The sequence below is a fragment of the Tyto alba genome, unplaced genomic scaffold (genome assembly GCF_018691265.1).
Source record: "Tyto alba isolate M040663 unplaced genomic scaffold, T.alba_DEE_v4.0 Super-Scaffold_7, whole genome shotgun sequence".
NCBI lineage: Eukaryota > Metazoa > Chordata > Aves > Strigiformes > Tytonidae > Tyto > Tyto alba.
The window spans coordinates 21,282,758-21,296,318 of record NW_024881328.1 but is presented as its reverse complement, the minus strand read 5'-3'; the positions used below and the strand labels follow the sequence as shown (position 1 = coordinate 21,296,318).

Sequence of the window (13,561 nt, the reverse complement as noted above, 5' to 3'; positions counted from 1 at the left end):
TCACAGATTACTTTGCAACAATGTAAATAAAATCTCATTTTAATGCATTGAGAAAATAGTCACATCATAGTAAAAAAAAAAAAAAAAAGAAAAAGGTGTAATGGAGATTTCTTGTCCTTCCATTTTTCAGGAAACTGCTTTATGTCTCAAAGTATGGGAAGGCCTGCTAGGGGAAAAAGAAACACTTTGATACCAGGTGTTTTTCCAACATACTTCCATGTACCTCATGAGGGATTCTGTAAAGTGGAGATAGATTTGGTAATTTGCATGACAAGAATGACACAATGAATACTTATTTTTTCCCCAAAAAAATTCAGAATTATTCTCAGTTCCACCACTACCACCACGCTTGCAATGCCTCTTCTACATCTACCTTCTGCATTCTGGTATCAGCCCTTCCGTGGGCATGTCTGCATCACACGATGTGTATGCCAGCTCCCTGACAGTGAAAAGTACTGTCTGTAAACTCACCACAGAAGTTTAAAATTATAGCATTTTTCACATTATAATTCCATTCAGCACCCTAAGATTAAAAAATCCCTACGACTTTGATGCTTTACCAAAACTTCCAGCAAAGTTTATGCTGACTTCTACCCCTCATGTCTTAAAGCAAAATAATAAATTATAAATATTTTTTAAATTATGTATCAAACAAATTTTCTTATAACACAAAGATAATTCTTCACTTCAGATGTAAAATATCGTTGAAATTATACATACTGGTTTGCAGCCTTGATAGATAGTTTCTTTAGCATCTGTTTTTCTAGTTGTCTCAGAATACCTGACATGAAAAAGGGGTTTAAGCATCATGTACAAATAAATATTATCCTACTGTATAATAGTTTTAAATAGGAGTAATAACCTGAAGCGTGTAAGTGCAAATCATATTAAAGATCATTCTGAAAGCATTTTTTACTTCTTGCAAATCTATGATTATCATAAGTTTTAATCACTACTCCCTATTTCTAACATTTTATATGTTCATATTTTATTTTCATAGCACCTCTTGATAGCCAATAGTCTTTAGTGATGAAAACAAAGACAATAAATACAATACAAAGAAAATAAATACAATAAAAAATGAAGTCTTTATTCTTTTGGCTCAACTGTAATGTGGTTTACTGTTCTTTATGGTAATAGCATTTTCCTGCATGCAGTTCACCGACACACAAGTCAATATTTTTGTAAAAGGAGGAGTCAACATCGAATTTTTGCTTGTGTAAGAAACACAAAATGTCCTGATGTGATCAATTATACAAGTTTGCTATTTAATTCCTGTGGAAAAAAAAAAAAAAACATTGTGGATCCCATATTATATTTAGAACAGTTCTAGTGCAGCATGAATCAACAAGAATAAGAATAGTCTATGTAAACAAACACTGGTAAAGATTTCATGAATAAAAAGACTATCTTGAAACTTCAGATGCAGGCAGTGCTAGAATTTTAAGTAAATCTTCCCCACCACATTTCAATTACAAGTTATATCTATTTGGAAGCAAGTGCATTTTGGACTCAGTTTTAAACTTATTTCACATTAAAATGTGTGCAAAAATACAGTACTAATAAAAAAGCAGAAACCTAAAGCTACCCCATTCTTTCCTCTGTTTCTTACTTAGTGAAGTTCTTGAATTAAAAAGTGCTATGGATAGAAAGTAACAAAAGTGACTGTGACATCAACCTGAAGATAAGTCTCATTTCTTATTTTATGTACAAAACGCTGAAAAATAAAATAAAATGGTATTTTTTACAATATTTATATTTTCTTAGAAAATTCTATCCATGTATTTTTCAACAGATTAAGCAGTTTGCAACATATCCTGTACAGTCTGATTATACACCGTACAGTAGTCACTTAAAATTTTAGAATGCAAAGCAATAAGCTCTTAAATAGCTGCAAACTATTGCTTGATGTCATGAAAGAATGATGACCGATTGAACAATTTGTTTCACTTAACCACTGAGATATGGCTTCCCATATTAGACTTTTAACAGTGGAAGGAGTAAAATTACAGCAGCAAAGGCAAGATAAACATGCATCGGTGATAGCTTCCAAACTATCTATAATGGTACAGAATATTTCATATTAGCTGTTGAAAGCTTGCAAACTACACTTATTGTGGTACATATTTGATGCAATAAATATTGTGCACAGGTCATTATTTGTTTGCTCAAACATGCACCACAGCATAAAATAACTATTTACATAGACGGTACTTTTTTAATCAACACATACAATGTCAACCTTGCTGAGAGCAGAAGATGGCTAAATGATACTGCAGGGTGAAGCAGAACAACTTCATAATCCGTAAGTTTTGCAGGTTTTTGGTAAACTCTATTTCCCAAGTTCAGGTAAGCTGTTTTCTACAGAAGAATACTTAAAAATGGACTCTATGTCCCTCGTTAATATTTTTATGCAGAGTTCATTCAACTACAGTTAAATGACTTATGAAAAAATAAAACATCTGTTCTATTATTGTAGACTCTATGGGACTTTACAGGCACATTAAGATTTGTCTGGATGAGATACTAGATGGATACTGTTATTAAGCACCTCAAAATATAGAGCCACCCTGAAACATGGAAGTAGTCAGACTCTGCTGCTTTGTGCGACGTCATGTTTTTTCATGCATGAACTACAAGTGCAGCATGCCTTCATGCAAATCACTTCTGTCTGTACATTATAGAGAATCCGAGAGTAGAACACCTGGTTCTCATACCCCCTTCCCCAACATAAAACCCATTTACAAAAATAGTCACATATAATAGTAAACAACCTGTGAATTAAAAAATGATAAGTTCACCAACACTGATTCTTGTAAAAATATGGCAAATGTGGCTGTTGAAATGCAAACAGTGGATACAATTTTTGTACTGCGTGTTTCATGTTAAACACAGAGATTCATAGGCTCGCACCTTTTTTTTTAACTGGTCCCTACAGTCTGATTGGCCATTTTATCCTCTCTTCAGCAGTGTCAGCTGGTAATAAAAACAACAACCTCCTGTCAAGATGTTACCCTGTTTTACAGAGTTGCAGTTTGATGACGAGGGGTCACTGTCTTGTTATAGGCACTGACCTTTTATATATATATAATTATATATATATTTATATATGTAAAAACTGTCAGTTTGGCATGTACCTCCTACAGGAGTCCTGTTGACACAAATACATACTTTCTCAGGCTGTAAACAGTTTATCACAAACAGAATTCTGTGTTACTTTTTACTTTCCCTGCTGTCTTTACCTTTATCTTCTTTTTCTGATTTGTCTTTTTCATATTTATCCTTGTCTGGCTTTGTAACGCTATCATAGGATGGTGGGGAGGTTGTGGATGGGGTCATATCTGTTTTTTCTGGAGTAGAGTTCTCATTTAGTTTATCCATAATCATATCTTCTTTCATGGGCAGATCATCCTCATCTTTACCTTTATCCTGATTAAATATACATGAAACTTTTTTGACTTTTTGCCTTAAAAGATGACGTCTGAAAGCACGCTGAATAATGACAGCAGATACTTCTTCCTGTTTTCGTTTTAATGTGGTTGTAATTGGTTCATAGGAGACTTTAGAAGGATTGGCTGCCATAAACCGATCTTCCATCTGTATTCTGAGGGCATCCATCTCCCCACTTTCCCCCAAAACACGCTTTGTGAAAGCAAACAAGATGTCAAGGCAGTGAATTCTGTCACCGCTTACCATGGGCAGATCCATTGCAATAAGCTGGACTTTGTTTGGTTTTGCTATAAGAAGAGGAGGATCCAACGAAGCTGCAAAATCTGATAGCTTACTGAACTCTATGAATTGTGTCGCATCAGGATCAAACTTCTCCCAAACCTCATAGAACATCTCAAAGTCATCCTCGCTCAAGGGCTCGGCACTTTCTTCAGTAGCAACACTGAAGTTCTCCAAAATCACAGCAATGTACATGTTCACCACTACCAGAAATGATATGATGATGTAGCTGACAAAGAAGAAAATCCCAACAGAAGGGTTGCCGCAATCACCTTTCACGGAGCTCCCCGGATGATCTTTATGGGGGTCACAGTCTGGCTCCCCACTGTTAAGAATTGGGGCTAGCAAACCGTCCCAGCCAGCAGATGTGGTAATTTGAAATAAGCAGATCATGCTGTTGCCAAATGTTTCAAAGTTGAACATGTCATCGATCCCAACTTCCCTCTTAACATAGGCAAAGTTGGACATGCCAAATATCGCATAGATAAACATGACCAGGAACAGCAGCAGGCCAATGTTGAACAAAGCAGGAAGAGACATCATCAAAGCAAAAAGCAGAGTGCGGATTCCCTTAGCGCCTTTAATGAGACGCAGGATTCGACCGATCCTGGCAAGTCGGATGACTCTGAATAGTGTGGGGGATACAAAATACTTCTCAATCATCTCAGCTAAGAACATACCTAGAGAAAAACAAGTCCAGTTAGTAAAGAATATTATTACATTTAAAAACCACTGCTAAAGATTTATCCTACAAACATTGTAGAATATTAAGAAGAATAGGATATTTGAACAGATTTTAGAAATAAGCCATTCAGTTGTTTTTACAAAACCTTTACAGGCTGGTATTCTTTGAAAACCCAAAAATGCCAATAGAAATTCTGAAGTAATTTTCAGGATAATGGAAAACTGCATCAATGACATTTCTAAGTATTAATTGTAGGACTACATATGCAGACACACAAAAACACAACATCAATCTTTTTTAGGGCAAACTGATAACTAGTGTATGTAGACTAGCAAATGCCCAGACCAGAAGAATAGCTTCCTGTTTAACTGTAACAAAAATAATCTCAGTTAATATGAAGAAAGATCATATTTATAGTAGTATTAGCATGCCGTGTAACCAAGCTGTGGCATTCAAACAAATACATATGTTTGAAGAGAACTGTGACTTCGTAATCACACATGAAAGAACATGACCAGAAGTGTAGTATTCACGACAGCAATTCCAAATATAAACAAACTGATAATAAAAAGGCTTCTTAGAACTCACTGAAGAGTAGAAGAATTGAGCATTATATTATGTGCCTCAAAGCAGAAAAGTAACTATATCCTGTTTCCATACCAAAATCACAAAACCAGTTTGCATATTAAGGAGTTCTGAGAAGTTAAAATGGCAGAATTTTTACTCAAGTTCTTTCAAGTTTTCTGCTCTAGATAAAGCAAAGATTAGTGGAGCCATGCATTTATTACTACACCTGTTTCAGCTCTGCTTCTCCGGTTGCTCACTCCAGCTCTGGCATAAAACCTCTCAGAACCAAACAAATCTCTGAAGTAAGCTGAAGGTTTAACCCTGCTGTCTGTGGTGCTTGCACGCTAGCCTAACTACAGTCCCACACAGATTTTGTTCTTGGATTTTGGATTCCTGGATTCTTTTCCTGCAACTGCCACTGTTAGTTTATATCAAAATTACTTTTCATATCTGAGTTTGTTTCTATGCTGGGGAATTTCTACTGAATTCAGAATAAAGATCTAACTTCAACTAATAGAAAAGTGAGTTTATGAAACCTATTGCCAAAAAATTTCTTACCACACTGTTCAGTTATGTTATGGATAATACAAAATCAGAAGAAATAAAAATTGTGGCCAGACATTCTAGTGAGAGCGTTGAACCGAAATATGAATAGACTTTACATGCCAAAAATGTTTCAGTTTCCACAGAATTAGCTGTTTCATAAAAATGAATTGTTCTTACCGACTATGGAGAGAATGACAACCACAAAATCAAAAATATTCCAGCCTATAGTAAAGTAGTAGTGGCGAAGTGAAATCAATTTCAGGACACATTCTCCAGTGAAAAGTACAATAAACACCAGGTTAATCCAGTACAAAATGTTTTCCATATCTTCACTCTGATCATCTGTTTCTACCATCATTGTGACCATGTTAAGGCAGATAAGTATCATGATACTGATATCAAATGCTTGTTTTGTTACGAAATCAAAGACCATGCCTTGGAATTTGTTCTGGTGGGGGAAAAAATAAGATTCATTATGATATGCATTGGGTAAAATTTCTTTCTTGAAATTCCTACAAATTATTTAAATTTAATTATTTAAATAGAAATGCAACTACTATGTTTGTAAGCATTAAAGGGATGATTTCAAAATACACATGGTTCATTTTTTTAAAGTTGCAAAGGAGACTTTGCCACCCTGAAGCAGTTCACTGTAAACGTTTGTGACACAGAGTCTTAACTGAATGCTTAGCTTGAAAAATTTGAAAAAAAACTTAGTGGGGGAGGGATGTGAGCAGGCTGATACTTAATAGCATTTAATTTGCCAGAAAACTTACAAAGTTTTCAAGCCCCAAGTTCAGTGTTCTTCATGCCACTCAAATAACTTTTAAAACACCGTCTTCCATTTTTCAGCTATAGAAAATTTTCTGATGGCTGGACTGGCCACTGAACAGGTTCCACAATCCAAAGTAGAACTGCAGAGCTGGAATCACTCTCTGCCCCAGCCAAACCCCCACTCTGTAGTGCTAGGGTAGCCTTGCTCAGGAGGGCAAATCATTGTATGGATTGTGCAACAGGAATGTGAGGGGCGAAAGCACTTTTCTTCAGACAATGATACGGTAATTTGCCCCCATACAGCAGTTTCAGAGTCTTCTTCAATGACTGAAAAAGTCTGTGCCCTAAGGCTTTCACATATTCTGACAAATTTACTGCCACATTCAATTGTTCTAGTCAAACCAGTGTTTTTAAAAAATACCACATAAAATGTCATTGACATTAGCAGAGAGAAAATGAGGGGATAAAAAGGAAAGGGAAGAGTCCTCCATATTCAGACTACAAAAGAGAAGAAAATGCATTTCAGATTAGTAAGGCTTTTCTTATACCACTTGTTTTTCTAGCTTACAACTTTATTCAGCCTAAGGCATAATTGAAATAATCCCATTTTTAAATAAATGTAAAAATAACTGAAAATATTTTTATTCTTACTGCTGGTCGAGGTATAGGCTTTTGTGGTTTCTTTGAACCCAGTTTTTTCATTGCATTGTAGTATTTCTTCTGTTCTTCCGTCATAAAAATGTCTTGACCTCCAAAGTAAACCAAAGAGACAAAAACTGGTTACAATCACATATCTCTATTGATTACTTATAAACAAAGATACTGAATGGTAATAATCACTTTTCTTCACATTCTGATCTGTGGGAAAAGTTAGGATAGACATATAAATCCCCTTTTATCATAATTATTAGTACTTTGGTAACAGAATTGCTTTACATATTCCATTCCTAATGTTTAGGATTTTTTTTGAGAGGCTCTTGAACTTGCATTGTTTGTGGTAGACCTCTGCTTTTCATTGGGGAGAGGGAAGGTATGAAGGAAGGAGAGGTGCTTTTTCTTTGTTCTACTAAATTCCATCAGTTGTTACAGAGAACAAACTAATATATTCCAATCCTCCTGTCTTGTTTCTCCTCTAGAGTAAATTTGGCAGAATTTCAGAACTGATATCTATGATATCAAAGGAGAATTAAAAGTATCCAGACGGTCATATTTCACAACTTCTTCTCCCTCCACTGGGCAGGACTTGAAGCAGGAGATCCTGGAACTACTATGTAGGACAAGTAAGAAAAAAAGCATATTTCTCTCCACCTCAACCCATTTCAGTAGATGGACACAACAGAACTTCCATCACTCCAATAACACTTTGTGTAACCAGATACTTTAGTTAAGTTCTGCAGCTGAACCACTGATATCTTTTGAGAAAGTGTTGACAAAATAAGAAGACTAGAGTACAAATAAAGATAATACAGTGTTTATTATTAGAGTTCAGGAATCTACACTGCTGAGCTCTAGGACATGAAAGTGGTACAGCTAAGTGTTTTTACAGCTACATTTAGCTATTTCAGTGGCATTTTTATGAGTCTATTATAGATTCCAGACCCAAATATACATCTTTACAAAGATGACATTGGGTATTTCACTAACCATGGACAGACATATGTTGTCACTTGTCCATCAAACCCTTATCAGGAGAAATTGTAAGCTTTAATAATTTAATGTATTTAATATGCAGAGCACATAATAATTTATTATAAAATGAAAAAATAATATTTAATGAATAAATTTATTGTGTGTGGACCAAAAATAAGCATTTTTAGCTTTCTTTTCAGAATAATGATGAGGTACTTATCTTCTTTTTCTGCTGGTTGAAATTGTCTATGATGACACCAATGAAAAGGTTCAAGGTAAAGAATGATCCAAAGATGATAAAGATGACAAAGTAAAGATACATGTACAGGTTATCTTCATACTTGGGCTGATCCAAAACCTACAAAAACACATAGAAACTAAGCCTCAGCTCAACAGTGAGCACAGGATCAAATATCTGCTGGATATAATTTAGGGCTCTGTCACTCTGATCTTTGCTTCTTATGGTCAAGTTCCCACATATCCATCCCACTGATGTTCAATCTATGTAGTTTCATTCTTGACAAAGAACTTGACAAAGAACTTGCTATCAAACTTGATATTTCATTTTAAAAACTGTAACTGTCCTATATGAGTGTATAATAAATACTGAAGACACAATTGGTTTAAACTAGTATAGTACCAGCTGTCTGAGTCTATAGACAAGCAGAAACACCAGCTAGTAAAGCTGCAAACTTTTCTGCATATCTTGTGGGAGGCCCCTGATGTGGCCTTGTGGAGGTTTCACTGCTATAGGAATTTAGGAAACTGCCCTGGATTATGGAAGAGGGACATCCAAGCCATGTTTAGAGTAAGAATATTTTCCTGGTACAGCTATGCACATTTACTACAGGCATCCTGCTGTGAGAATAGTTTACCAAAAATGCTGGAGCTTTACTGATATAGTTTATTCACTTGCCTACTTAGAACTAGAGGACAACTTGCACCAAGGGAGCAAGGGAAAAGCAAAAGGATAAGAAAATGCACAGGCCGAGTTACGAATAGGAACTGTGTCCTGAAGAAAGGAGTCAGGCAGCTTGTAGAGCACAGTGAATGTCTCAACTTTAAAGACAGAGCAGTGTTACAATCTCTAAGATGTGTATCTGTGCCTGTTTCCAAATGTAAGTAATGCCTCAATGCATATGAGAGGAGGAAAAGGCATTTTATGGCAATAAAGTCTGCTGTGGAATTGAGGAATTTTGGTCCAACTGCACCACAGACAACATGGAATTCTTTGGGACTGCTCCTTTGCTTTCTTTCTTTCCTGTATTTTTCCTAAGATTTCCATGCTCTTTAACTACAAAATTATAATAACTCATTGTTTTTTTCATTTTTACTGTTATTTCTGAAAGATGTTTAAATTACATTCTTAAATCTTGGAGCTCATACAGTCAAAACAAATGGAGTCAAGGGACTATACTTACATTACGAGAATCCACAGCTGCATACATGATATCCATCCATCCTTTAAATGTCGCCTATAAAAAGAACAGTGATGTTTACCTTATGTTTTTCCTGGAAAATGGCTTGTCAGAAACATTGTTTAAGAGCTGAAAACTAAGTGTCTTTAGCACTCATCATAAACACCAGCAAAGTGCAATGTTAATAGGTGTCTCTTGCCTTCTATTGTATGCTTTATTCATACACAAGAATTACAAGCAAATTCTAATATCTGACTCTAGAGGGCACAGCATCTATTAAGAACTTTTATCAGTTATGAGTAATATCTGAAATAAAAAATATTTTCTGTGTATGAGCAAAGTAGGTGTACTTGATACAGATCCAATGCAGCCAAGGTGAATTAGGTTTGAATTACTTATTTTTTTTCTCTTAGTCAGCATAGCCTCTAAGCTTTGTATTCTTTCTGTAGTCTTGGACTTACCCAACTTTTTATAATTCCAAACCAAGAAGTGAGAGACAAGATTTCTAAATGAAATAAGCAATGAAAAATTCCTTTATACTGTTACTAGTAAACAATACAGATATATATAGAGAAATAGAAATTAAGGACTGGTGACTTACCACTTGAAGCAGAGAAAGATAACCAAGGCCTACATTATCGAAGTTAACCTTCACATTCTTCCATCGGGCAGTTTCATTGTTTTTTATGAGCTCCTCACACTGACTATAGTTGTTGATTTGGCTGATATCAAATCTCTCATCAGTTGTAGTGTTAACACAGTAGTAAAATTTTCCAGCAAATAGATTTACTCCCATGATACTGAAGATCAGCCAGAATATAAGGCAAACAAGAAGCACATTCATAATGGATGGAATTGCTCCTAAGAGGGCATTCACAACCACCTAGAGTACAAATGAAACCAAAGACAACGTAAGAACACAGACATCAGTATCTTACAAATGCTTCATCAGCCTTTCTTAAATGTAACACTCTATTTTAATTCTATTATCTGTGTTTTAGAATGAAAAAAATACAAACAGTAGCAAATTGTAGCTTTAAAGAATGGGAAAAATAAAAACAAACAGGCAAAATGAACTAAAAAAGAAAAAAAAACATAAAAAAAATCAGTATTTATTAATTCTTTTTAGAAATCTTAATGTATGTTTGCAAAATCATATCCATAATATTTCTAATGACTGATTTCATCAAAGACAACAATCTTCTTTCTTTTACATGTTTGCTGGATAAACAATCCAAATCAGTATTACTGAGCAATGTTTAAGTTGAAAGTAATTTTAAGACTCCTTTTAAATAAAAAAAAAATCAGGGATGTATGCATGTTCATTTGGATGGTTATATATAAAACTAGAAAAGCAGACATGTTCAAACCAGAAAACCATCTGAGTATCTGAACACAGAAAAGCTGGTAGTGTTCAGGCGTGTGGTAGATAAGACTTGAAGAAGGAAGAGACTTGATTTAATTCTCAATGAATTTTGGGGAAGATTAGGCTTCAGGAAAGTAACATATGAAAATTAGTTCATGTATGATGATGAACAATGATTAAAAACATGTCAGAATAAAATTAAATAGTAAAGAAAATAAAATTAGGGAGAAAGTAGGTCCAATATGCATGAGAATGATTAATGATGGAATTGATGAACTACTAAATTAGTTAACTCCTATTGTAAATCTGTTTGTAAGTCAGTCTAACAATATAAAATTTAACAGCCATGGAGCACCACTGCCAATTTTGCCAGAACAACTGAATCATATCCTTAGAACGTAAAGAAGATTTTGTCTTAAAAATGCAGGACATTAGATATTACATAGATGAGATTATTTATAATTAATTTGGTTTATATGATGTAGGTACTATGCTATTTGTTTCTATTTGAAATACAAATATGTGGCTTAAGCCTGTAAAATATTTTGGCATCACATTTGTATCTACAATTCATGAGTTCCATAGAATCAATTACTTGTAAAATTAGTCATCTAGGTAGATCACCTTTCACTCCTTGCCATTTTACAAAATATAAAACCTCTGAATGTTGGAGTAGGTGATGAACCACCACCATGCATACCATATAGTAGACAGGCTGAAGGAAAGGAGAAAACTTGTTTTTATTTCAGAGCTTCATTCCTGACAAAACAATACCTCTTTGGGGTGATACATTGGACAATATTTGAGATTCTATAGGACTTAAATGAAATTGTTGTTATGTTAAATTTAGGAGCTGGACCAAATGAGGTTCCTTCCAATGTAGATTACTCTATGACTCTATAGAAGCATAGAATGCTTCTATGTGCTTTTTTTTTTTTTTCCACAAATTTTAAATCACATGTTGTAATAAGTGTTTATTTCTAATCACATGTTGTGATAAGTGTTTAGTTTTTCTATAATGAAAAAAAATCAAAATAGTTTTTTACTCATACTAAAACTCTCCCTAGATATTTGTATTATAAATCAATAAGGAAAAATAATATAGCATTTTATCACTCATCATCTGGGCAAAGAGGGTTCCCTGACTAAAGAATAAATCTCTACTGACTATTTCAACCATGCTGTCTTATGTTGACAAACCTGTACTCACAGCTTTGTCAATGACATGACTGTGGAAGGCCATGTGGACTAGTTTGACCTAAATAGATGAATAATTTAATAATAATGTTGAATAAGTTTAAATTGGAAATCTATGAACTCACTGATTTTAGTGGGAAGTTTGACTGGAATAATAAATGATGACATATTTTTTTCCCAATTTGGGAATATTTTCCAAATATATATTTCTTAATATTTTTATTTAAAGTTATCTCAATTCTTCTACTTAAAAATATAAGTAGATTTCTTAAATTTAATAATATCATCCAAAAGGATAATTACTGAGATATAAATGGATAGTTAATTAAGTGAAAATATTTGTCCTTGAGCTTTCAATCTCATTACACCTGAGAATTCTGTTCCTCTTTCTGCTACAGTTGCAGGCCCAGTCATATTTTTCTTTCTTTAATTGCTGGATTTCTATAATTAACCTACTTTCTCTGGTTTTAGTCTGAGTTCTGAAGCTATAGCAGGACCAGCTTGTAATATGAATCATCTGAAGACACTCAGAACATACTGTTGAGCATCACTGAGACCACTGACCCAGACACCTCCTGACTTCCATTGGTAGCAGAGGGTGTGAGAAAAGAGGGCAAGGCCTGACAGCCAGTGAAAGTAGGGAAAGGATCAGAAAGACACTAAAAGCACTGTTTACTGGTTAAAAAAAAGGTAGTGTGTACCCAGCACCATACAGCAGTGAGTGATACTGCTTGGGACAGAGCATAGACAGATTAATTATACTCCCACAGGCTACTTTCACAAAGTCCCAAGTGAAACTTAAAGGGTATTTCCCCTAGAAGTAGCAGGGGTGGGAAGATGCAGGGAAAACATCATGTTTTCCACAGGGGCAATGTTTTGCATCAATTATTAGTTTGGGCAGGCACAAGTCCTGATTCTAGAGAATAGTACGGTGGATTAAAAATGCTAGATATGTAGAATGGAATTTCTTGCTTGTATATAGGAAGAATAATGTTCACTGGAAGTAATTTTAGGTGCCCATGCAAATATGTGCACCATACTATATTGTCATATTTTCAGTTAACAGATGTTAAATACCAATTAAATTAGTATGTTATAAACAGACATCTTGAATTTCCATGTATCAGACCTTAAAACCTCTCCATAATAATTTCTTCACCAACTTGAGCTACTGTATCTTTAAAGACATTAATCCTGAAATGAATTACTTTAAATGAGGTAAAATTCATTATATCCGTAGGAAAATTTCAATGGTTAATTGCCTAACTAATAAGAATATAGATCACATTTCTAGTTTGAAGTTATCTAACTTCATCCACTAATTTTTATTATAGCTTTTGCTAACATCATAAATCTCCTCCTTATCTGGGTATTTTACAAAGAGATACAGTTAACAGATCAAGATCAAATCAGTAGGTAAAGTTTACACCAACATGGTATTTATGGGATTGAGAATTACCCATAAACCTTCATGACAAAGTGATTGTTTTTTCCTTACCACACTAAATTGCCACTTAAGCAATTTACTATGCATATAAAATTTGTAATATTTTGTATTCAGTTATTTTGCTAATCATTCTCATGAAAAAACAACAGCTAATGTGTTTTTTAGCAAGATACTATTAAGGTTTAGATCTGATATAAACATCT

At 34.3% G+C, this 13,561-nt stretch overlaps 1 protein-coding gene across 5 annotated transcripts in view; it reads right to left on the bottom strand.

Annotated features, from left to right (window-relative positions):
- Positions 1-1,069: 1,069 nt before the first annotated feature.
- The window catches only part of LOC104356915 (sodium channel protein type 2 subunit alpha), a 79,138-nt gene continuing 66,646 nt past the window's right edge, over positions 1,070-13,561 (bottom strand). For all 5 annotated transcript variants that reach the window (XM_033007863.2, XM_033007865.2, XM_033007861.2 and 2 more), the window contains exons 22-27: positions 9,950-10,231; positions 9,352-9,405; positions 8,151-8,288; positions 6,953-7,057; positions 5,705-5,975; positions 1,070-4,409 (exon numbers count right to left, since the gene is read on the bottom strand). In XM_033007863.2, the coding sequence (XP_032863754.2) occupies positions 3,214-4,409; positions 5,705-5,975; positions 6,953-7,057; positions 8,151-8,288; positions 9,352-9,405; positions 9,950-10,231 (2,046 nt within the window). In that variant the 3' untranslated portion in view covers positions 1,070-3,213. The remainder of the gene's footprint in view (positions 4,410-5,704; positions 5,976-6,952; positions 7,058-8,150; positions 8,289-9,351; positions 9,406-9,949; positions 10,232-13,561) is intronic.